Consider the following 21627-nt stretch of genomic DNA (forward strand, 5'->3'; position numbering starts at 1 on the left):
CTAGCGCTTCTCACTGCCCTTCCCACCTAGACGACAGCCAGTCCAGGACACCACCCTCCCAGGCTCTCCTCCCGTGCTCATGCCACCTGCTCCACCTAGGGGGCTCTCCTTCCCCCTTCCTCCTGTGTGTTCATCCTCAGGCTCTCAGGGGTCTTTCCAGATGCCTTGAGCCAAGGGGCTGCCTCCTTTCCGACCACTGGGCCTCAACTCTCCCCACGGTTTATTCACCCCATCACAGTTTAGGGAGCACCCCGTTTGGTGCACAGGGCCAAGCCCCTGGATATGGCGGTGAGTGAGGCAAAGAGCCTGCTCCCGTGGAGCTGATATTCAGAAAGGGAGACGAGCAACAAACAAGAAACCTATGGGTGAGACCTATTTCAGCTGGTGAAGAAATGGGGGCAACTAGGAATGAGGGGTGTCTGCTCCCCAAGTGCAGAGGGGAGGTAGAGAGTCAGAAGGGGGATGAAGGGGTGCTGGCTATCCAAGAGATAACAGATGTTCACGCATCAGGCCTCTGAAATTCGGGTCTCTCAGATCAACAGTGTGGTAGATGGTTTTTGGCCTCTTGGCCACATGCCATCTCCCTGGCCGGCTTTGCAGGCTTCTTGCCTGCCCCTGTGGGTCCCCAGGGATGCATTCTCCTACTTGACTTTGGAGGTCAACTTCCTGGATCTTGCTCATTTGAGCCTAAACCCTCCTCTTTACTCGAAAAGCCATGGCCTTTCCTTGAAGGCTGCACACAGGCTGGGAGGTAGATACATAGATGGATAGGTGGATAGATAGATAGATAGATATAGCCAGCTGTAGTGTTTGCTTGAAGCGCTTGGGGAACAAGTGTCACAGAAATAGAGTTTATTTTCATCTTGGTGCACAACAGCTCGTTTGACTCTTCAGCTATGGAATCTGAACGCTCTGAGATTTTGAGGTCCCTAAGAAGGACTCTGTGATCACACCCTTTCTACACACTCAAAACTCCTATTTTGCAACACGGTTTAAACTCATTATGTAAACAAGATTACCAGAGTAGAAAACAGTTAAGAAAATAACCATACTTCAGGTATCTTAGAAACAGCCACTTACATACAAATAGTAGAAACCAACAATTTAATAATTGCTACATCTATTATGTATATTCAGTTACTATGTGTATTCAGGTTTTTTGAATTACACCCTATACTCTTTTCAAAGATTCAATTTTTAACCAACAATTCTAAAGAATAGATTCTTACGATATATGTCTTGGTAATCAAAACTAGAATCCTTTTCTTACATCATTTTGAGAAGATTGCTAAATAAAGTATATTTTTGTTTCATCTTGGGGCAAAAATTCTTTTCCAGAGGAAGACAATTCCAGTGTTATTTGTAAGGAAAGAGATTTCAGTGTTCAGAACTCTTAAGTTACTTTTTCTTAAAAATGGACACACCCCTACAGGTTACTTTGCAAAGGTTTGGGGTTGTCGGCTGTGAGGGACAGAAACCTCAGACCAGGAACAGCTCCTCCAAACCTGACTGTGGCCATGACCAAGAGGTGGCAAAGTCAGTGCAGCTGATTAGAATCAACCAGCTAATAAGACACGACTGGTTGAGAATAGTTCCTGCAGTGTACTGATACAGAGAAGCTACCAGAAGGATCCACTGAGCAAATCTGTTCTTGTTTTTTGGAGAGATGACCTTCCTCTACATCCCAAGATGCAGATCTATGGGGCAGCTGAGAAGTCGGAAGTTGGATGTGGCTGAGATAATCCAGTTACAATTCCAAAGAGTACACCTGTCTCGTGGGCACCTGACTGTGGGGTGGGGCTGGGCGGGTGTGCTGGTCAAATAACAGGAAGCCAGACGTGGCCAGCTGTCAGCCCCACCTCGGTTGTAGTGGTTCATGGGGCACATGCCTGGCATTTTGTGATGCAAAGATGTCTCCCAAACAGGCCCTGAGAATGATGGGCAGTGAGGGGCCTGGAGGAGGGGCGTGGCCTGGAGCTGGGTGGGGCCTGTTCTCCTGGCAGTTCAACACCAGGTACAGGTGGTCTGCCCTCTTGAAGTGGATTACGGCGCAGATACCCTCAATGAAATGACAGAGTAAAAAGAATTTTGCAGACTCAGAGCCGAGGCACATGTTGACAGCATATGTAGGACGGCAGGCCCCGGGATGGAGGAAGAGGACCACACCCGACAGGCCTGCGGGGTTGAGACACTTGCCATCACCTCAGGCTCTGAACCGTGACACCTTCATGGGCCAGAATCGACTCCCTGATGTCTGAGGCCGTGACCCTCTGAAATGAGTCGGTCTGCTCAGGTCATTTTATGCTAAACCGCCTCCATGAAGATTTCTCTTTTCTCTTAAAGGGAACTGAACAGCATGGGGATCTGGTATCGAATGGGCCGAGTACCACGAAATCATGATTCATCTCAACCCACAACGCCTTCCCCGTCATCCGTCGCTTCCACCCCAGCCCCCAACCTTCCCAGGTGAGGCCCTGTCCGTGGCACTGTTCTGTTATGCATGTCCCAGAGGAATGTGGTCTTGGGTCACACTGCGTAACTTCTTAAACACCTCCACTTAGGATCTGCAGAAACACTGCCGGAGCAGTATACCTTTAGAGGAAATTTTGCAAAACAGGTTAGAAATCTTCGCATTACATGAATGTAAAAGCCGTTCTGTGTTCTGTTGTACATATTCTGCAGGCTTCTAAAATAGCAGAATATGCAGCTTAAAATGGGCTTGTTATTCTGAAGAGCTCATAGCTGCAACCAGTCACATGATCTGTAGCCTTGCGGTTGGGAAGGCTAGCCATGGAAGGTGGAGTTCCTTCTCTGCCTTGGCCACCAACTCATTTCACTCTAGGAGAGTTGGTAAGTGATTTTGTTCATTTCCATATTGTTTCTTTTCCCAAAGAGCTGCAGACTAAGAAACAGGTAGTTTGGGTGTGAGAGAATAGCGAGAAGTTTTTCAAGGGCTGTTCATTTTAATACTTGTTTCCACAAAGAAACGTGGCTGAGCAGACTGGTCTCTGCACCTGATTTAACCTGATTTCCGTCGGAGCAGAAATCTGGTAACAGCTGATTACCTGAGTAGTAGTCTCAACACTTTCTATCTGATCAAAAACCTCTGCATCGTTAGCAGTAAATTATTTGAGGACAAGGAGCAAACAGCAATGATAGACTGAACTTGAGAAAGGAATTACAAAAGTAAACAAGCAAGTAAGGAGTGGCGAGGCAGTGCCATTGGAGGTGGATGAAGGTTAACGAGAAGGGATCTCAGAGCTTCCATTTGGGCGAACAGAGGTGACAGAATCGGTCAGGAGCAGGACAAAGCCGTTACTGGGCGCTTGCCCCTCCGCACGCCCCAATGTCCACACCCTGCGCCCCAGAAGTCAGAGGAGAGGGTGGCATGGCTGGTCCCTCACGCCCTGTTCTCCGCTGAGCGTCCCCTGCCTTCAGGGGAACGTGCTTGCAGGAGCTGGCAGCTCGGAGTCCTGTCCTTCGGGACTTTTCCGAAAGACAGGTGTTTCTCGCTCGAGACAGATTCACACACCAAGAGTGGTGGTTAATCGTAACTATCCCTGGCCTCACCTGAAACTTGAGAAGTAGTTTTTAGTTTCACTTCAGGGTGAAGAGAAGTGAACAGCTTCCCAGAGTTGTGTCTTTGTTTTAGGAGCATGAGGCTCACGCAGCTCAGGTCAGCCCTTTGGAGTTCCTCTCTCACTCCCCCAAGCACCGTCACAGCTGTGATCACTTTCACATGTGCTTGGGGTTGGCTCGGGCTCATCACCTGTGCCTGGGGTCGGCTCAGGCCCATCGCCTGTGCCCGGGGTCGGCTCGGACCCATCGCCTGTACCCGGGGTCGGCTCGGACCCATCGCCTGTGCCTGGCGTCAGCTCAGGCCCATCACGTGTGCCCGGGGTTGACTCAGACCCATCACGTGTGCCCTGGCTCAACTCAGGCCCATCGCCTGTGCCCGGGGTCGGCTCAGACCCATCGCCTGTGCCTGGGGTTGGCTTGGACCCATCACCTCGGAGAGTTTACAGCTGCTCCCTGTTGACGTCATATGTTGTGGAAGGGCCTAGAAATAGGCGCCACCTCTGGGCAGGTTTAACTTTTTGTGAGATAAAGAGCTCCACTACTCCAGTTAAGGCAGGAGGAGTGCCCTCTCCCCACCCAGAAGCTAGCCGATCAGCACGAGAGCACAGTCACTGGGACCTGAAGCTGGGGGACGTGGGAACACAGGCCACGGAGAGTCTAAACTGGAGGTAGCACATCAGAAGGAGCCTTACAAGGCTTGTGTATTTTATAACCTCTTGTTCAGTTTATGGTTTACAATGGCTGCAGGAAAATTGGATCAGTTTCATTTTACTTGCCAAATAAAGCAAATGTCAAAATAGTCAATATAAAATGTATTCTAATTTGACTGAGTTAAGTCAGCCAGGGTTCAGTAGGATAATTGAATGTTACATTAACACTCCCCTTGTCTGTCCCAAGCCCTCCTCTCTCATTGTGCAGTCATTTATAGATGGCCCACACACCTATGAGCCTCCTAATTCAACAGGGTGTTTTTGTTTTTTTTTTAATGTTCTTCAGTTTTTGTATTGTTTTCCTATTGCATGTGTTTGATTTAAAAAAAAAAAAATGAAATGCTGATAATTCAGGTTGTCTACTGAAGATTTGTGAAGTGATGAGTGTGTTATTCTGTGCGGCTTCTGTCCAGCAGAGGAACCTGGCAGCTTTCTGGCGGAGAGCTGTGGGTGACGCTTGTGTTCCCGCTGGGGTCTGCAGGGAGCCTGTAGGGTGGAGGCCTCTGTGCCTAGTTCCCAGGAATGGGCTTCTCTCTTGTCCGAAAGCCTCCAACTTAGAACCAGCAGCCTGTTTTTCCTTTCCTGTTTTGTGCTTCTGCGCCTTTGTTCATGTGGACACTTGGGCGTCCCATATGTCTCGCATTGCCTGCCTCGGATGTCAGCTCAAATACTGCCTCTTGCAGGAAGCCTTCCCTGAATGCCCTGTGCCAGGCTCTGCCCTCAGAGCCTTCTCAGCCGTTACCCCTTCACTTTGTGGTCATGTTGTAAACTCCTGGAAGGCGGGGACTGTGTCTAGTGTCTGTTACCTTCCTGAGCTCAGCCCAGGTGCAGACACGTTCAGTTATGCAGGAAATGCCTCTCCAACAGCCTGGGACCCCATGCTGCGGCCTCCCCAACCCCAACCGCAGATGCCTTGTGAACCCCTGAAGACTCCTCAGGCTTTTCTGATTCTGAGAGAAGACAAGCTGGTAGAAAACAGCATAGAAAATAATGAAAGAAAAAAAAGACTCCAGTAAGCAAAGGCTCATTACCTTTGGGTACATTTCTTTCAAGTCGTTTTCCTGTGTACTTTTTACATAGGTGCTATTATATCACAAAAAAGCAAAGTCTGTGTTTCGCTGCTGCTTTCTCTTGTGAAAGCACAAGCAATACCTCAGCTGTGGTCTTTGTGTGGACGCAGGGATCAAGTTACAAAGCCAGGGCTGCGGTGAGAGCGCGGTGAGGCAGCGCCCTCTACTGACCAAGTGTGGAGGAGGCTGGAGGACGGGCAGGCTGTTGGAAGCAGGGCCTGCGGGCCATTTTCCCACTTTCTCCTTTTCCTGGGGGCGGAAGGAAGCCAGGGAGAGCCAGTAGCAGGCCTTGTTGCCTCCGTGAGCTTGACTTTATGTCTCAAGAGCCAAAAGCGTGCTCTCTGCCTTCATTTCTTTTGTTAACTCAGGTTTCTAATAATTTCCCGTCATTTTTTTGGAGAGCTGTTCACCCCCGTTGATCTTAGCCCAAAGGGGCAGTTGGCAAGATGGTGGGTCACCACCCGAGGACCTCATGGTCCTGGCAGAACCGCCTTCTCCTTCCAGAGGCAGGTACTGCCCCTCGGAATGCATGCTTCCTGCCCATTTCTTCCCTGTTGTTGCAGAGAATGCCAGCTGCGGGGCCAGACGTGGTGGTGTCCTTTCAGGATGGGCAGGCCCCTCGGCTGTATCCGGTGAATGGGGCAGAGTGTTTGAAGTTCATGGCAAGATCCAGGATAAGGTGTGTTGGCAGAGCTCCTCTTCCTCGTCCAGCGAATCTTTCTCTCTCACGCACATCTCTCCACTTGTTTCTTGACAGTTTTACCCACGTGAGGAAGGGCGTGTCACTTCTCCCCCGGGGGCCTGGAGCCTCCATTTCTCCCTAGGCCCCAGCGCTGTTCCGTCCTCTGCCATCTGCTTCATGAACATTGACTAGCAGGGTGGGCCTGGCCATGGGCCTCGGGCGTGATCCTACGAGCCCACCCGTCTCCTGGGCTGGCCTCAGAGTTTTGGGTCGGCCCGGTGCGTGTGAGCAAACACTGGTATCCCTGGGTCCTGGCCCTTCTGATCCTTCTCTGCTGCTGCCTCGGGACGGGTGCAGACAGAGCAAGCACCTTCCTTCCCCCTTCAGCCTGGGCAGCCCCCACCCCAGCCCTCATATGTGATTCTGCCAGGATAAGAAGTTTCAGCTTCTGCTGGTACCAAGGTCTGGAAAATCTTGGGGAGGCAGGAGGACTTGCAGCTGATGGAGCACCAGCTGCCCCAGCGTGTGGGAGAGGGAACGGTTCTGTGCCCTCCCAGGAGGGGCCCTGATGGGCTGCTGCCCCCCGGCTTGCCAAATGGTAGAACCCATAGCTTGATAAAGACATCAGAGGCATGCTTATCAAATGTGCAGATGACACACAGTCATTAGGGAGAGCTGATGTGCTGAATGGCAGAATCAATACCCGACGTCTCCTCTACAGTCAGAGCATCCTGCCGCATCCAGGAGATGAAAGTTGATGGGTGAAAATGGACAGGGCCCCCCACAGTTCAAAACATCCAACTGCACGGGAGCCAAACTGAGGAAACCTGGCTTAGCTGCAGTCTGTGTGAAGCGGGCGTGGCCTTGGGTGCGTGGAATGAATGCAGCCTCATGCGCACAGTGGGACGGCTCGCCTTGTAGAAGTTACGCAAATCGAGCATTGAGCTTGAGTCCGAGGAATCGCTGAGTTTTGACCTGAGTAAAGATGGGGCAGCTGGCTTCAGATGTCCAAATGATTACTGTGTAGAAGGGAGCGTAGAAGTGCCTCCAGGTGGGGCTGGAGCATTGGAGCCCCTGGAGGCAAAATTAAATCAGGTGGGCTGAAGTCACAGGGAGGTAGATTTGGGCTTAACCTTTTAAAGTCAATAAAGAGAACTTACCAAGGGTGAAAACCCCATGGCATTAAAGAAGCCAGCTTAGGAGGCCGTGTGCACCCAATCGCTGGCAGGATTCAAAAAGCAAATGGATTTTTCAGGCCTTCAGTGGTTCTTCTTTAGCCTGTTAAGAAATGTGTCACGCTCTCCAGCCCCGTCCTCAGGAATCCAGATTCAGCTGGCCTGCACGTTAGGGCTGCAGACCCCTTGCCCATGGGGTGCTCCACTGGGCGCCTGACACCCGGGTCTGCTCACAGCGTGCCCAGTGCTTCCCCACCCTCCGACCTGTAGCCCGGCCTCCTTCAGCTCACCCAGAACCAGTGTCAGTGGGTCGGAGCTTGGGGCCTGCGGGTGGCGCCACAGAGCCCTGTGTGGTGCAGCCGGACCACACGGTTCCAGCGGCTCCTTCTGCCCGTTCTGCTGGCTTGGGGTCCCCAGGGAGGAGCTGCCCCCCCAACTCTGCTCCCGCAGACCTCAGGCCTTGGGCGGTCCTGTGACCCTCCACGGACACTGTCACCCCACCCCCTGCCCCGGGAGGAAACGTCGTCTTCCCTCCGGGAGCCTCTCCCCCGTCAGGCGGGGGCTGAGCCTCTTTATAAGGTGTGCGGCGCTGCTCCGAGTTGTTCCGGAATCTTCCGGTGATTTGTCAGCTTCCAGCAAGTTGTCAGTCACAGGTTCCGAGGTATGTTTCTTAGTGACAGACATAATTGTACTTAACTTTCTGCGTGGATGTTATCAATCTGTGACAGATACTCTGGGAAATGGGGCATTTTGATTGCAGAAGATCTGTCACCCGCATTTACTCTTCTACTCAGGGACACCGGGATTCAGTCACAACTTTCGCATGTCCATGTCAGGTTTTTGAGAACATGGATCCTCGCTGACCTCAGAAATGGTTCCGTCACTGCCATCCCCTGGCTGTCATCTGAAAGGTTAATGGCTCCTCCTAAAAGAGAGGCAGCATCCCGCCGCGGCGATCTAGCATTCAGGCTGCGCACACGCAGGCTCGTCCCCGCCATATCTGTTGTCAGGAGCCTGCGGGCTGCCGCGCTCCATCCTGGCCCCCTGGCCCCCGCTTCCTATGGACGTAGGATCCACCGAGCCATTTGATCTACTCACAGAATAATCCAACAGCCGGGATGGAGCCTTGCTCACCAGCTGCAGTCCTGCTGGCTTAAAATCCTCGGGCTGCCTTCTGTCCACGTTGTATGACTAGGCCACACCTGTTGTGGCAGGACTTGAACGGGAGGCCCAGGGCTGCACAGATCAGGGAGGCTCTTTTCCCTTTCCTGCCGAGGTGCCTGCCCCCGCCCCAAGGGGCAGCAGGCTTGGCGAGGTGATGTTTGCCTATAGGGAGGCCTGGCAGTTTCACCACTTTTGTAGCTTTACTAGGAGAAGCCTTCCCTGGTGGCTCAGCAGGAAAGAATCCGCCTGCCAATGCAAGAATTGCAGGTTCGATCCCTGGGTCGGGAAGATCCCCTGGAGAAGGAGATGGCAGCCAGCTCCAGTATTCTTGCCTGGGAAATCCCACAAATAGAGGAGCCTGGCAGGCTATGTATAGCGCACGGGGTCGCCAAGATTTGGACACGACTTAGCAACTGAAGAACAACAACAAAAGGAGAAAGCCCAGCCCAGAGGATTGGAGGGAGTTCATTTTCGAGTTGTGTAACAAAGATTCATCATTTATGAGAAGGGTTACACGGGTCCCACATGAGGGTGAGATTAGAAGGCGAGCCCAAGGGCCGGTTCTGGTGACGTTCCCCGCCGACCTCCTGATAGCAGGCAATTTAGGACATGAATTTTGAGCTCCACTTCTGCAGTAGCAACAGTTTGGGGGGGTGTGAGCCCAGCGAGGTCCTGTGGGACCGTGCCCGTCTGCAGGGCAGGTCCAGGCACAACTGTGAGTCTGGCTTTACTTAGGAGAACTAGACTTCCTTTTTGTTCACACGCACACCACACGCCTTTTTTGTTTCAGTCTGAAAATAGGACACACGTGTTTGTATCCTTCCTGCTGTGACCGTCCTTTGAAGATGGAGATGGCAATGTGGCTTTGCCACCTCCTCCCCCTGCTCACGGGCACCCACCCACCCACCCAGCTGAAAGCACCAGCCTCCAGGGGGATCCCAGAGAAGAGGGGGCAGAGCCAGAACACGAAATCAAACTTAGACTCCAGGCTCCTGGGGCTCGGTATTAATTTCATCTAAATAGCACACACCTACATTCTTTGTCTGGAGCTTTAAAGTCCTAGGTCGCCTCCCATCCTGTTGGGGTTTTCAAACACATACATACACACGTCCTTCCCCTCCCCGCCCCCCCCAATTCAGAGCCTTCCCTGGCCTGTTACCTGGTCTCACATGAGTCAAGTCCATCTCCTCTTGGCTCCTGGGCACATTGTCCTTATCCTCCACCCATCTCTGCTTGGGCCATTGCTATGTGCCTCGCCTCCTACCAGCCCCCGCACCCCCCGAAAGCGGCAGATTGGACTCCACAGAGTGTGAAGGCCTGGTCCTGTCCAGCCTCCAGGCTTGGCCTTGCCCTCGCCACTTCTGGAAGGCCGTCCTCCCCTCCGTTGCCCGCACCCTGCAGTTTGGCATTTCCCATTTCCCTGTCATTGCCATGTTTATTTATATTTGGTCTTGTGACGAGATCTGCTGGCTTATTGATGACAGGGAGTCTCACATTCCTTTTTTTTTTTTTTCTCCCTTTAAGCCTCAGAAAAGGCTAGTCACAGAAATAGAGATGACATTGTATCACGTGTATCAAAACTTACCAGGTTCTTTAGGCTGCATCCTCTCATTGGAGACTGTAAGTGTTCAGTGGAAAATGGTGTGGCTCCAAAACGGTAGGGACCTTTGAACTCCAGATGCCTGGCATGTGGTGGCCAATGTTTACTGAATGTATAAAGTGAGCTGGTTAGACACATCGGACCAGGTATCGTATACATCTCTCCTTCCGTCTAGCCAGCCAGCCAGCCAGCCAATCGAGACTTACATTTGCGTTCTCTGGGTGTCAGGCACTATTCAAGTGCATTACAAAGAAAAGCTTATCTAATCCTCATAACACTTCTTGAGTTGGGTACTGTTTTTTTCCTCCTTTTCGAAATGTGGAAACTAAGATCAGGGAGGTTAAATTCCTTTCCCAGCATCACACAGCTACTAAGTGTCAGAGCTGGGATTTGAACCGAAGCACGGATGAGCTGCCAACTCAATGGACATGAGTTTGAGCAAACTCGGGGAGATGGTGAAGGACAGGGAAGCCTGGTGTGCTGCAGTCCACGGGGTCGTGAAGAGTCCAACACAACTTAGCGACTGAACAACAGCAGATGAGCTACCCCTGGTTGGCAGACTGTCCTCGTGCCCTGATGCTTGAGGTCACAGGCTCCCTGATGTGAAGCAGGTGCCTTGAGGGGCCGGTGGTTGGGGTGTAGCTTCTCCAGGCTCCTTCACGGCTGCTGGAGAGGACTTCCCAGAGCCTGTGGTGTGGGCAGCAGCCCATCGCGTTCACACTCTTCCCGGGAGACGTGTGGAAGCTGGCTGGGGGCCAGTCCTCTCGAGTTGTGATTGCTGCCTGAGGAGAACATGTGGGAGCCATACCCCAGCGGGTCCCTCAACCAGCTTCAAAGCCCTCGATTACGCAGGGTTACAAGCAGTTTGATTTATTCTGGTGATTATGAGAGTGGTGTGAAAGAGACCTGCAGAGCGAGGTTATTTGAATATCTTTGAAATGCTTGTGCCGCAAAGCCTGGACTGCCTTTATAACAATACCCAACTTAGTTTTGGTGTCAGAGTAATTCTGAAGGTGAAATTTCATTAGAATACAGTTTGGTATTGTTAGATATGAATGATGAGTTTAGGCTGAGCGATACGCTTTTTGATATTAATTTTTAATATGGCTTCTTGGGAAGTCAGAGCTTCTGTTTAATGAAGAATTGACTAGTAGTCAATACAGCTCCCACCTCTGAGCAAGCTTTCTCTGTTTTCACTCTCCTGAGTCAGATTTTTGACAAGGTATTTGCTGCTTGTAAATGTGTGATCTTTGTGATCTTTGTGACTTTGTGAGTGTCTTATTTTTCTTGGTGGTTATGATGGTTATGCAGGCTTGTTGCTGTTGTCCCAGAAGGCAGGGTTATAAATGTGAAACGATTCCCTCCAGTGTCTGCTTCTCAAATGTGCAAGTGCTCTTTGCACAGTGGGTGTAAGCTCTGGGGTTTGGAGAAAGGTCTTTTTCAGGATTATGAAAATAGTTTTCCATGTGTCAGAACAGATTTATCAGTTCACTTTAGGGTCAGTTCTGTGAACCAGACCATTTAGAGGAGGATATTTTACCTTTTATCAGAGTGGAAGCTGACAGTCTATTTGCAGGTAGCTCTCTGGAATATTTCACCTGGGTCTCTCCGTGTAAATCCAGCCGCTGAACAAAGTAAAAATGAGTGTGAAGCGGAATTTCCTGGTATTTCACCACTCCTGCATGTGCTGCCCACCCCCGCCACTATTCTATTTCAAGACAGGGTTTCAATGATTAATTTGGGTATTTAATAAAATATTTTGCTTGTAGTAACTTTTCAAAGGCCTTTGGATTTACTCGGGTAGGGGTTTTGCCCATGAGTAGGGTGGCATTCAACTTGAACTCCCTTCTGAGCAGCAGATGTTTTGTTTCCAGTTGAATAATAATATTAATAATTATCAGAATAAATACAATTATCACCACCATCATTATTATTTCAGCTACAGGGTTTTGTTCTTCTTCTTTTTTTTTTTTTTTTTTTGAGCATCTTGTACCAGGCATTGTGTAAACACTACATATTGTGTTTAATCGTTCCAGTCTTTACAACCATGCAGTGGGGTGAACAAACGTGTCCTTATCTTGAGAAATGAGAAATCCGAAGCTTGGCGAGATGGCGACTTACCCCAGGGCAGAGGGTTAGGATGAAGAGGAGCCAGGATGGGAGCCCAGGTCCCTGCCTTCAGGGAGCCTCAGGCGTTTGGCATTTAGAGCCCTCCCCACCTCAGTGTCCCCTGCAGCCCGTGGCACAGCCGAGGCCAAACCCAGCCATCAGAGCTTCGGACCAGGGCCCACATTCCTCCACCCGATTAGTCCTTGTTTCACTTTGTTTTCCGCAGCTTTTGACACTGAGTGGGCAAGAAGGGGAAGAACGCGCCTTGGGTTCTTGATGAGACTTTGTTTTCTGCCCCAGGCCCCTGCCTGTCCTCCCCGTGCTCTCACGCACACGGGGCCTTTCATGAATCTGAGTTTTGGCAGGCTCGCTCCCCTTGAATTTTGGAGAAGCGGATATTTTAGTAGGCTGGAAGAAGATGAAAAGCTCGCAGTGCCCATATGTTCCTTGTTTTTAAAAGCAAGGTCAGTGAAGTTTAGAGACTCTTTAAATATTTCAGTTTATAAGATGAGACGAGATCATCTGGAATGGACGTGCGGTGCCCCGAGTCCCCGGCTTGGTTCTTTCCTTCTGTAATGGAGGTAGGTGTTTGGGCATTTCAGGGTTCAAGTGTAATAAAACTTAAAGTACTGCATAAATACCATGATTTGGAACATTGCTGCAGCTATGAAAGTTAGATTTCCTGCCACCCTTTTTTTCACCCCCCTCTTTTTTGCTTGTCGAGTAATCAGTGACTTGAAAAATAGCAGATTGGTCCAAAGATGGTAGTTTCAGAAACCAAAAACTCCCAAGCTTTAAGGGAGTACAGTGTTCAACATTTTTCTAAGAAAGTGTTTTCTTCATTCAACTAAACCTTCCCCATTTGAGATTAGACATATGTTCCGAAATGTATGGCTACTGTACTTTGAAATGCTACACAAGCACCCGTTTTTAGTTAAGACAGTGCCACCCTCTGCCTCCGTTTTCTCTTGAATTTCACAAAACAAATGACATGGTGGGTGTTTTTCTTGATCCCAAGTTATTTATAGAAGCCCAGAATCCAAGCGACTGTCCAGCCCATCCCTAAGGATACAGTGAGGGGGCCACTGGCATGACCTGTTGATGCTGGCATGTGGGCAGGAGGATCAGGTCTGGGACCAGGTCTCATCTCCCTGTTACCACATGCCTGGGAGGTGAGATGCTGGTCACCGACCCAGGTGCAGGCGGGGGATGGCTGTGGTCATAGCCTCGGCAGGACCTCCGAAGGCCCAGAGAGGCGGCCGTGCCCTTCATTGTTTTCCAGGGCCTGGCCTTCCCCCACCCCCCGACACCCCACCCCATGGAGGAAGCAGGAGCTCCGTGCTGCCGGCATTTCCTGTCATGTTCCCTGCACTCTTCATACCTCTCCGATTCTAAATTTCAGAAGTAATTTGTCAGTCTAGAGGCGGGAGTCATTAATAACCATTATTTAGAACTGTCGAGTCTTCCCCTGTGTGTGTGTGTGTGTGTGTGTGTGTGTGTGTATGTAAGTTAAGCATCCAAAAAATTGGCTTTGTTGGTGGCAAACAGGGAATCTCTATTGACAGATCAGGCCCGCCCCACCCCTGCTGGCCTTTCTCAGGTCTGGTTATTCCAAGTCTGTCTTTAATCACCAGAAAGGGTGGTGGCAGAGTGGTTAACGCATGTCCTCCTGGAATTCATTAGTATTATTACCAAAGACCGTGTTGTAAATTGTTAATTTTTTTTTTAACTGCTTGGAAAAAATGTCTCTCTATTTCATTTTAATGTACTTAAAGAAAAAAATTTGTTTTTTCCTCGTCAGACATTTGAAACAGAATAGTTGAGAAGCTGGGACTTCGATCACACTGGGGTGGGCTCTGGGTGGTCGCCCTCATGGCGCTGAAGCTATGTCACAAAGCTGGGACTCAGATCGCACTGGGGTGGGCTCTGCGTGGTCGCCCTCAGTGGTTCTGAAGCTATGTCATGAAGCTGGGACTTAGGTCACACTGGGGTGGGCGCTGCGTGGTCGCCCTCATGGCGCTGAAGCTATGTCACGAAGCTGGGACTCAGATCGCACTGGGGTGGGCTCTGCGTGGTCGCCCTCATGGCGCTGAAGCTATGTCATGAAGCTGGGACTTAGGTCACACTGGGGTGGGCGCTGCGTGGTCGCCCTCAGTGGCGCTGAAGCTATGTCACCATCAGATTGGGGTGCAGCTTGAGCCCCCAGACCGTCCAGCCGCGGTTACGGAGAGGAGTCGGCATTCAGTGTCTGTTAATGCAGGCTGTTATTCTTTAACATTAAAATTCCACTAAAGGACTAATAATTACTGTTAATATCTTTCCGTGGAAACTTACAGTAAAGGAGCAATAGCAGAAACAGTATTTAAGGGAGAGCTGCCGGCATGAGGAGAATGCAAATAAGTGTTATTAGCCTAATGATTTTGCCGTCGCCATGGTTGTGCAGCAGCTCTGTTGTGAATATGTCATCCGGCACCCGTGAATTTGGAAAGTGTGTCAAAACACAACTTCAATTAGTTTGCTCTAATTATGGCTCTGGAGAGTTTGTAACTACATCACTCCTCATTAAAAGAGATTTTCTTATATGGATTAATGTAATATACAAAGGAAAGTTTCAAAGTTCCTGACGCCATTTGCTCCCACAAGGAGCAGGCGCCGAAGAGACGTTCTGGATCCCGGGTTTCCCGCTGCCCACTCAGCTGGGCAGGGGGGCTGGGCAAGGGGGGCTGCATGGCCGGCTCTTCCCTTCCTGCCAGAAGTGGCCACTGCCAAGGAAGCTCTGGCCACATCCACGTCCACAAGAGGGTAACCGAACCCATCTCCAGCTTTTAGAAGAGACCCGCTAATCAGAAACCATCAGGACGCCCACCCCCACCCAAGCTCCTCTGTGGAGTCTGGAAGCAGAAAGCTCTCTGGACCCACCATGGCCAACTGCAGGGTACGAAGTCAGCCTTTGTCCCCGTTCCAGGGGCCATGGGGGAGATTGCACGGAAAAACGTGTTACTTTTGGTCACGCCGAAGCGCATGGTGCCCACAAAATGTCTTAAGTCTTTTTCATACAGTGAAAAGAAGACCTTAAGGAAATGCAGTTCTCTTGGCCAAACCGATATGTAGTTATAAAGGCTATTGCTGAGCCACTGCCATTTCAAAAGAAAAAAACCAGATTCACGTTTTCTTGTCCCATTACCAACCTTCACCCCCTGGCCTGACCCCAGTGGTGGTCCACAGTGACCACCTTGGCACGGCCCCCTTATGCAGGGTCGGGGTGGGAGGGAGGGGGCAGGATGGGCAACAACTCAAGGCCGCTTCCTCAAGCTTTGCTACCCATCCCTTTGTCCGGCTCCCGAGCAGCTGGCCATAGTGGCAGAGATGTCCCAGCTTGGGGAGCTCAGGGATGCATTTTTAATCCAAGAGTTGAAGTTTAGAATGCTGCTTGAGGAGGCCTGGGTCTCTTGCCCTTCCCCTCCAATTTATTTGCAGGATGCAGAAAACCAACAATGCAAAATGATGCAGCTTTAAATACATTTTTGTTAACCGTTAAGTGTCCTATTTGTTACTTTTGATGAATACAAGGTAGGGGTGCCTGAATGATGAGTAACTCGGCCTTGAGACTACTCAGAAGCAGTGTCATGTTGAGTAAGTTACATCACTCCTCTGAGCCTCAGTTTCCTTGTCTGTAAAATGGGGATAAGAACGCCCTCTCTGCAGGGTTGCTGTGAGAACCAAATGGGAAGACACATGGAAGTGCCATGCTGGGCACACGGTGGGCACCTATGTGTGTGACTTTCTGTCATGGTCCAGGGTTTGTTTCCAAGTTTCCTTTGGGCATAAGCAGCCAGTCCCCTTAAGACCTTTCTGTTGTCCCCATCCAGCCCCTTTGAGCCTTGATCGCCAGCATCCCCAGCGAGTTCCCAGAGCATCAGGCTGGTTACAGGCCTGCTGCCCCGCAGAGCTGCGCTCACAGGTGAGCAGCTGGGAAGGGGTTAAGATAGTAATTGTGTAAGTCTTCCAGGCTTTCTCCCAGTTCTGCGATAATTTGATGAAGAACTTCACCCTAATTAAATATTCAAATTAGGAATAAGTGTCAATATGGCTTCCCATTGCCTGGAATGATGATTAATTGTATTCAAAACTCTAGTGGCCCACTGTAATGTAAACTGAACCGTTGTTCTTGATTATTTCTGCACCACACTTGCCATGTTTTTGTTTTAAGATTTAAACTAGTAATTGATTTGCCATATGCTGTCGAGCTGCACATACTTTAAAGTTATACGTTTAGGAACTTGGGGAGTTTGGAACTGAAATTTCCTAATCTTGCAGAGGCAGCCCTTTTATTCCTGGTCCACTGCAGAGTGATTTGGTTGGAGGGTACGTGTGTCTGTGCATGTGTCAGTTGTCGTCCACGAGGAAAACTCATTATACAGTCGAGTTGGTAGGTTGAAGTTATATTGATCATGGCAAATGGGTTGCTTGAATGGAAAATGAACAAGTCTGCATTTATACTTCTGTGCTTCTGCCGTCTCGGTAAAGCAACATGGCAGAGTGGAAAAAGCATGAACTCAAATCCCAGCTCAGTCAATTCCTTTAGCTGTGTGACCTTGGACAGGTTCCTTAACCTCTCTGAACCTTCTTTCTTCCTACCAGTAGAACCTCCCCTGGGTTGTGAAGATTCAAGGTGAGTGAGAAGCGTGAAGAATTGTGCAAGTTTTCAGTAAGGGGTGACTGTCGCAGTCCCAAGTGATTCCAGGAGCAAAGCCTTCAGTGGTCCCCTGCTTCCAGGAAGCCACTTCCAACCCTGAGTCAGAAATGATGCCCCACTTGTCTCACTGCAGGAGGCTCTGTTGCCCCTCTCTGACTTTGTCACAAGTCTTAGGTCATTGTCTTGACTCTTGAGTTGCTGTTGCTGTTCTGTTGCTCCAGCCTTTTCTCCCCCACGACATTCCTCCCACTTGGCAGGTAACGCCACGACGCCCACGTCCCTGGGTACCTCACAGGGCCTAGTCGGAGGCCTGGTGTGTGGAAGTTGCTGAACAAATGTTTGTTTTGTTTTATGCCATTGTTTTAAAATTGAAGCATGTAGCCTTATAGTTTTCTATTTGTATATCTTGTGATATTTAGAATTTTTAAGTTTTATGATAGAGGGGCTTCCTTGGTGGGTCAGTGATAAAGAATCTGCCTGCCAATGTAGGAGACTCAGGTTCGATCCCTGGGTCGGGAAGATCCCCTGAAGAAGGAAATGGCAACCCACTCCAGTATTCATGCCTGGAGAATTCCGACAGAGAAGCCTGACGGGCTGCAGTCCACAGGGTTGCAAAAGAGTCAGACACGACTTAGCGACTGATCACGCGCGTACTTTGTGATAGAATTTATATATGTCTTCAGTTTACTTACAGATACATCTAAAAGGGAATGATGAGTCTTAATTGGGTTTGGGGTTTTTTTTTAATTCATTTTTAAAAGACTTTATTTTTTAAAGAAGTTTTAGCTTTACAACAAAATAGATACAGGGATTTCATGCCCACATCCAGCTTCCTCCATGATCAACGTCACGCACCAGAATGGCTGTTTCCTTTTTATTTTTAAAAGAGGAACCTACGCTGTCACTGTGTAATCACCATAGTTTACCTTAGGGTTCAGTCTTGGTACTGTGCCTTCCATGAGTCTGGACAAATGTATGACGACATATGTTAATCGTTATATTGTCATAAATGGTACTTTCACTGCCCTGAAAAGTCTCCGTGCTCTTCCTGTTCATCTCTCCCTGTGGCCCCTCTGGCAACTACTGCTCTTTTTCCTGTCTCCATAGTTTTGCCTTTTCTGGAATGTTGTAGAGTTGGAATCATACAGCATATAGTCTTTTCAAATTGGCTTCTTTCATTTAGTAATAGGCGCTTATCATTTTAAAAAAAACCTCTCAAGAGCCAAACACAGTGTTGGGACATACAGTAGGAGCTCAATTAAAAACCGGTGCTCTGTGTTGGTCACAGCATATCAATTCTAGCACCTCCGGGTGCCTCTGGACCCCATGGTCTGTATCCCCTTGGATGGCATCAATTTACTGGCTATATTTGGAATTCAAGTTTCAGGTCTGGGCATGGAAAGTTTGAGATGGTGAATTGTCATTGCAGAGGAAATAGGTCCATTGTTAGGTTTTTATAAAATCTCACTTGACTTCACTGGTGTCATTTACAAAAAGAAAGAAAGCAAAAGGTCTCATCAATAGAAAGGGTAGTAAACTTTGTACTTTCTGAGATTGACTTCAAAGTCAGTGAGGGAAAAAAAAATCACCTCACCTAAAAATATTCTAAGGCCCAGGTCATTAAAATAGCTGACTCTCTATTTTAGTAGAAGCTAGTTACAAGAAAATGCAGCGTTTTCTGGCCTCCCTGGGTCTGCACGGATCTGAATGGTAACTCAGGATCTCGGTCTGGAAGCACAGGGGACCTGGTGCAGGGATTCTACCTGTGAAGTCTTCGAGGAGGCTGTGCATGCTGGCCAGGCCCTTCCAGCTGAAAATGATTCATTTTAATTACCTTCCTGGACACTCCGTTACCTGAGCATATGGTCCTTAAGAAATCAGCTTCCCCAGACTGTCAGCGAGTGTGGGCAGTGGTCAGGGACCTTGGTTCTGACATCGCTGACCAGCCTTGGAGAGCGGACGCTCAAGAAGGTGCTTATTAAAATGCCAGCAGGTGCGGCCAAGGTCCCCCTTCCTGTGACTCCCTCACCCCGCTTGTGCCAGGTGTTCTATAAAAACCTTTTTCTTCATTAAATGGCATTCATTAAGCACATCCTTACACCTGGCACAGAAGCTGTGTGTCACAGATGACTTCTTCCCAGTGGTGTTTTGCAGGAATAAAGTGGAATTTCATTTAGCCGTTTGCCATGTTTCTTTTCCCCTACCCACCTTAGCTCAATCACTGGCTTTTGCATAATACATTCTTCCTCCGTCCCTACCCCCATGCTGTGACTTTCTTTTGCACGCGTTGTCTCTGGTCCTTGTCCCCCAGCAGCCACGTTAGCACCGAGTGCCGTGCAGGACGTTTCTGTAGACTGTAGCTCTTGCAGAATTCTCCTATTGTCTGCCATCTTTGTTTTCTGATAAAAAGGAAAATAATTTCTCATTGAAAAAATTAACATAAAATATATGAAAAGCAAGGGGAATAAATCTTTTCTCTGACCTCAGACAGTGATTTGGGTCATCTACACCATGGGCATAGTCCTGCCGTGAGCCCAGGGCCATCGCTGCTCTGAGCAGGCACGTCCTTCCAGGTCATTTTCGTCCTGGGGCATGTGTATATCTGTTGCCTGTAGGAAGATGTCATTCTTGTGGTGGTTTTCGTATATGTCATTCTGCAATTTGGTTTTCGTTTTGTTTGCTTTTATTTCAACCTAACAGCCATGTCTTTGAGATCTGACCACATTAACGTTAGTATAAAAACATCCAGCTCACTCCTTCTCCTTGGTCTGTTCCGCTAGCATCATATGAACACTTTCCCAGTTCCCTGCTCTTACAGACACCACCCCAAGGATCCAGTTTCTGCCTCTTGCTGTAGCCAAGATCACTCTCCCCACACAACCTGTGCACAAGTTCCTCACCTAGCATCATGTCATAAGCACCATCCCCCAGTTCCACCCAGAAAACCTGGAAACATCATTTTAAGTCTGTAAAGCATTCTGACATCTTATAATGTTATTTCCAGTTTTTAAGTAGAGCGTCGTGACTCAGAGCTGAATTTTGTAATTTGCTCCATCAGGGTTCAGATCCAAGCCGTGCCCCCTCAGGCCAGCTGCTGAACCTTTCTGAGACCTTCTGTCCGGTAGAAATGATCTCAGCGCCTGGTAGTAGGATTCAAGCAGGATCACATGATCCCTGTGCAGGGTAAGCCCTGCGAAAATGTCAGTGAATGTTATTTTACTGTTTCTATCTTAAGCAAGTCATCTCTCATGTTTCAGGTTGTTTCCTCAGGCTAGGTTTCCAGAGGGAGGGAATAAACGTTGGTCTTTTTGTCCCATTACTTCTCCATTCTTAGGTCTTAATTTTGAATCACCTGGAGCATGTTTTAATGTATTTCTTTCAGGAAAAGGGACATGATCTTCTTTGTTGTCATGTTCACATATAAAAGACAACCCGGGGTTCAGAACTGTTTCATCTGTTGCGCATTCTTTCCCTTCCTGACTCTGTGGCTCCCTAGCCTTCAGCATGTCATATAACAGGAAAGGTGTGAGGTCACCACCAGTGTCTGCTGGGATTCATCGTGGGTCTCTGTTTACTGCCCTTTCTGGAATACTGTGAACCCCACTGGCTTCTCTATCTAGGTTTTTTTTTTTTCTAAGATCAGGAAAGTGTTTTCAGCTTTGCTGAAATACACTAGATGCACAATAAAGTGTACATATTTCAAGTATAACTTGATGAGCTTTGACACAGGTAGGTATGCACCTTTGACACCATCACCAAAATCAGGATCGTGACTAATTCCACCACCCCCAGAAGTTTCTCTGTGCACCTTAGTAATATATCCTCTCTCTTCAGCCAGCAACAGATCTTCTTTCTAACCCTATAGGTTAGTTTGCATTTTCTAGAATTTTATACAAATGGAATCATACCATGTGGATTCTTTTTTGTCTTTCTTATTTTACTTAGCATCATCATCCTGAGATTATCCATCTTACAGGTATCACCAGTTCCTTTTTGATTGCTGAGTAGTATCCATCATATGGCTGGACCGCAACATGTTTATCCAGTCACTTGTTACTGGACATTGGGCTTGTTCTTAGTTTTTCACTTTTACATATAAAGCTGCCCAGTACCTGTGTATCGGAATCTTGGTAAAGACATATGCTTTTGCTTCTCTTGAGTGAAAATCTATCCATGTAATGGCTGTCTTGTACCAAGGGTATGTTGAAGTTTTTAAGAAATTGCAGACTGTTTTCTGAAGTGGTAGTACTATTTTACATTCCTACTAACAGCGCATAGGCGTTCTAATTGCTCATTAGCTTTGTCTACAATTGATATTGTTGGTCTATTTAATTTTTGTCATTCTAAAATATGTGTAGTAACGTCTCATTGTGGTTTCAATCTGCATTTCCCTAATAACTCACTGGTAATGCTGAACATTTTTTCATGTACTGATTAACCATTTGTGTACTTTCTTTAGTGAAATGTCTGTTTAAATCATATGGTCTTTTTAGAACTGGCTTGTTAGTCTTCTATTAGGCTGTCAGAGTTATGCATGTATCCTAGTTATAAGTCACATGCGTGGTCACAAATATTTTCTTTAGATCTTTAGCTTGCCTTTCAATTTCTGTAATAGTGCCTTCTGAATAACAAGAGTTTTAAGTATTGGTGAAGTCCTGTATATCAACTGAAAATAGTTTGTGCTTTTTTGTGTCCTTTGCCAAACCTAAGTTCACAGCGATTTTCTCCTGTCTTTTCTTTGACAAGAGGCCACTCTACACCTGGCCAGTCAAGATGCATTTAAATAAAAAGTATCAAATCCTGGGCCTGGACTTAATAATTTATACCTTCCTCTTTTCTGGA

The 21627-nt window shown here is 48.4% G+C and overlaps 1 protein-coding gene and 1 long non-coding RNA gene across 14 annotated transcripts in view; both read left to right on the plus strand.

Moving 5' to 3' along the window:
- MVB12B (multivesicular body subunit 12B) overlaps positions 1 to 21627 on the plus strand; it is a 194289-nt gene that overhangs the window by 78682 nt on the left and 93980 nt on the right. For 11 of the 12 annotated variants that reach the window (XR_008700588.1, XM_055541165.1, XM_055541170.1 and 8 more), the window contains exon 6: positions 2344 to 2466. Coding sequence is in view for 11 of the 12 variants with exons in the window: in XM_055541165.1 (XP_055397140.1) it covers positions 2344 to 2466 (123 nt within the window). In the remaining variant the exon portion in view is untranslated. Of the gene's footprint in view, positions 1 to 2343; positions 2467 to 9170; positions 9824 to 21627 lie in introns of those variants that run through there. The other variant, XM_055541172.1, reaches the window with a different exon arrangement.
- On the plus strand, positions 3570 to 5370 carry LOC129623561 (uncharacterized). 2 transcript variants are annotated; one of them, XR_008700593.1, is made up of 2 exons: positions 3570 to 4247; positions 4703 to 5370. It is a non-coding gene; the product is annotated as an uncharacterized LOC129623561 (long non-coding RNA). The 2 variants fall into 2 exon arrangements; XR_008700594.1 differs by having other exon boundaries at positions 4706 to 5370.

Source organism: Bubalus kerabau, chromosome 11 (genome assembly GCF_029407905.1).
Source record: "Bubalus kerabau isolate K-KA32 ecotype Philippines breed swamp buffalo chromosome 11, PCC_UOA_SB_1v2, whole genome shotgun sequence".
NCBI lineage: Eukaryota > Metazoa > Chordata > Mammalia > Artiodactyla > Bovidae > Bubalus > Bubalus kerabau.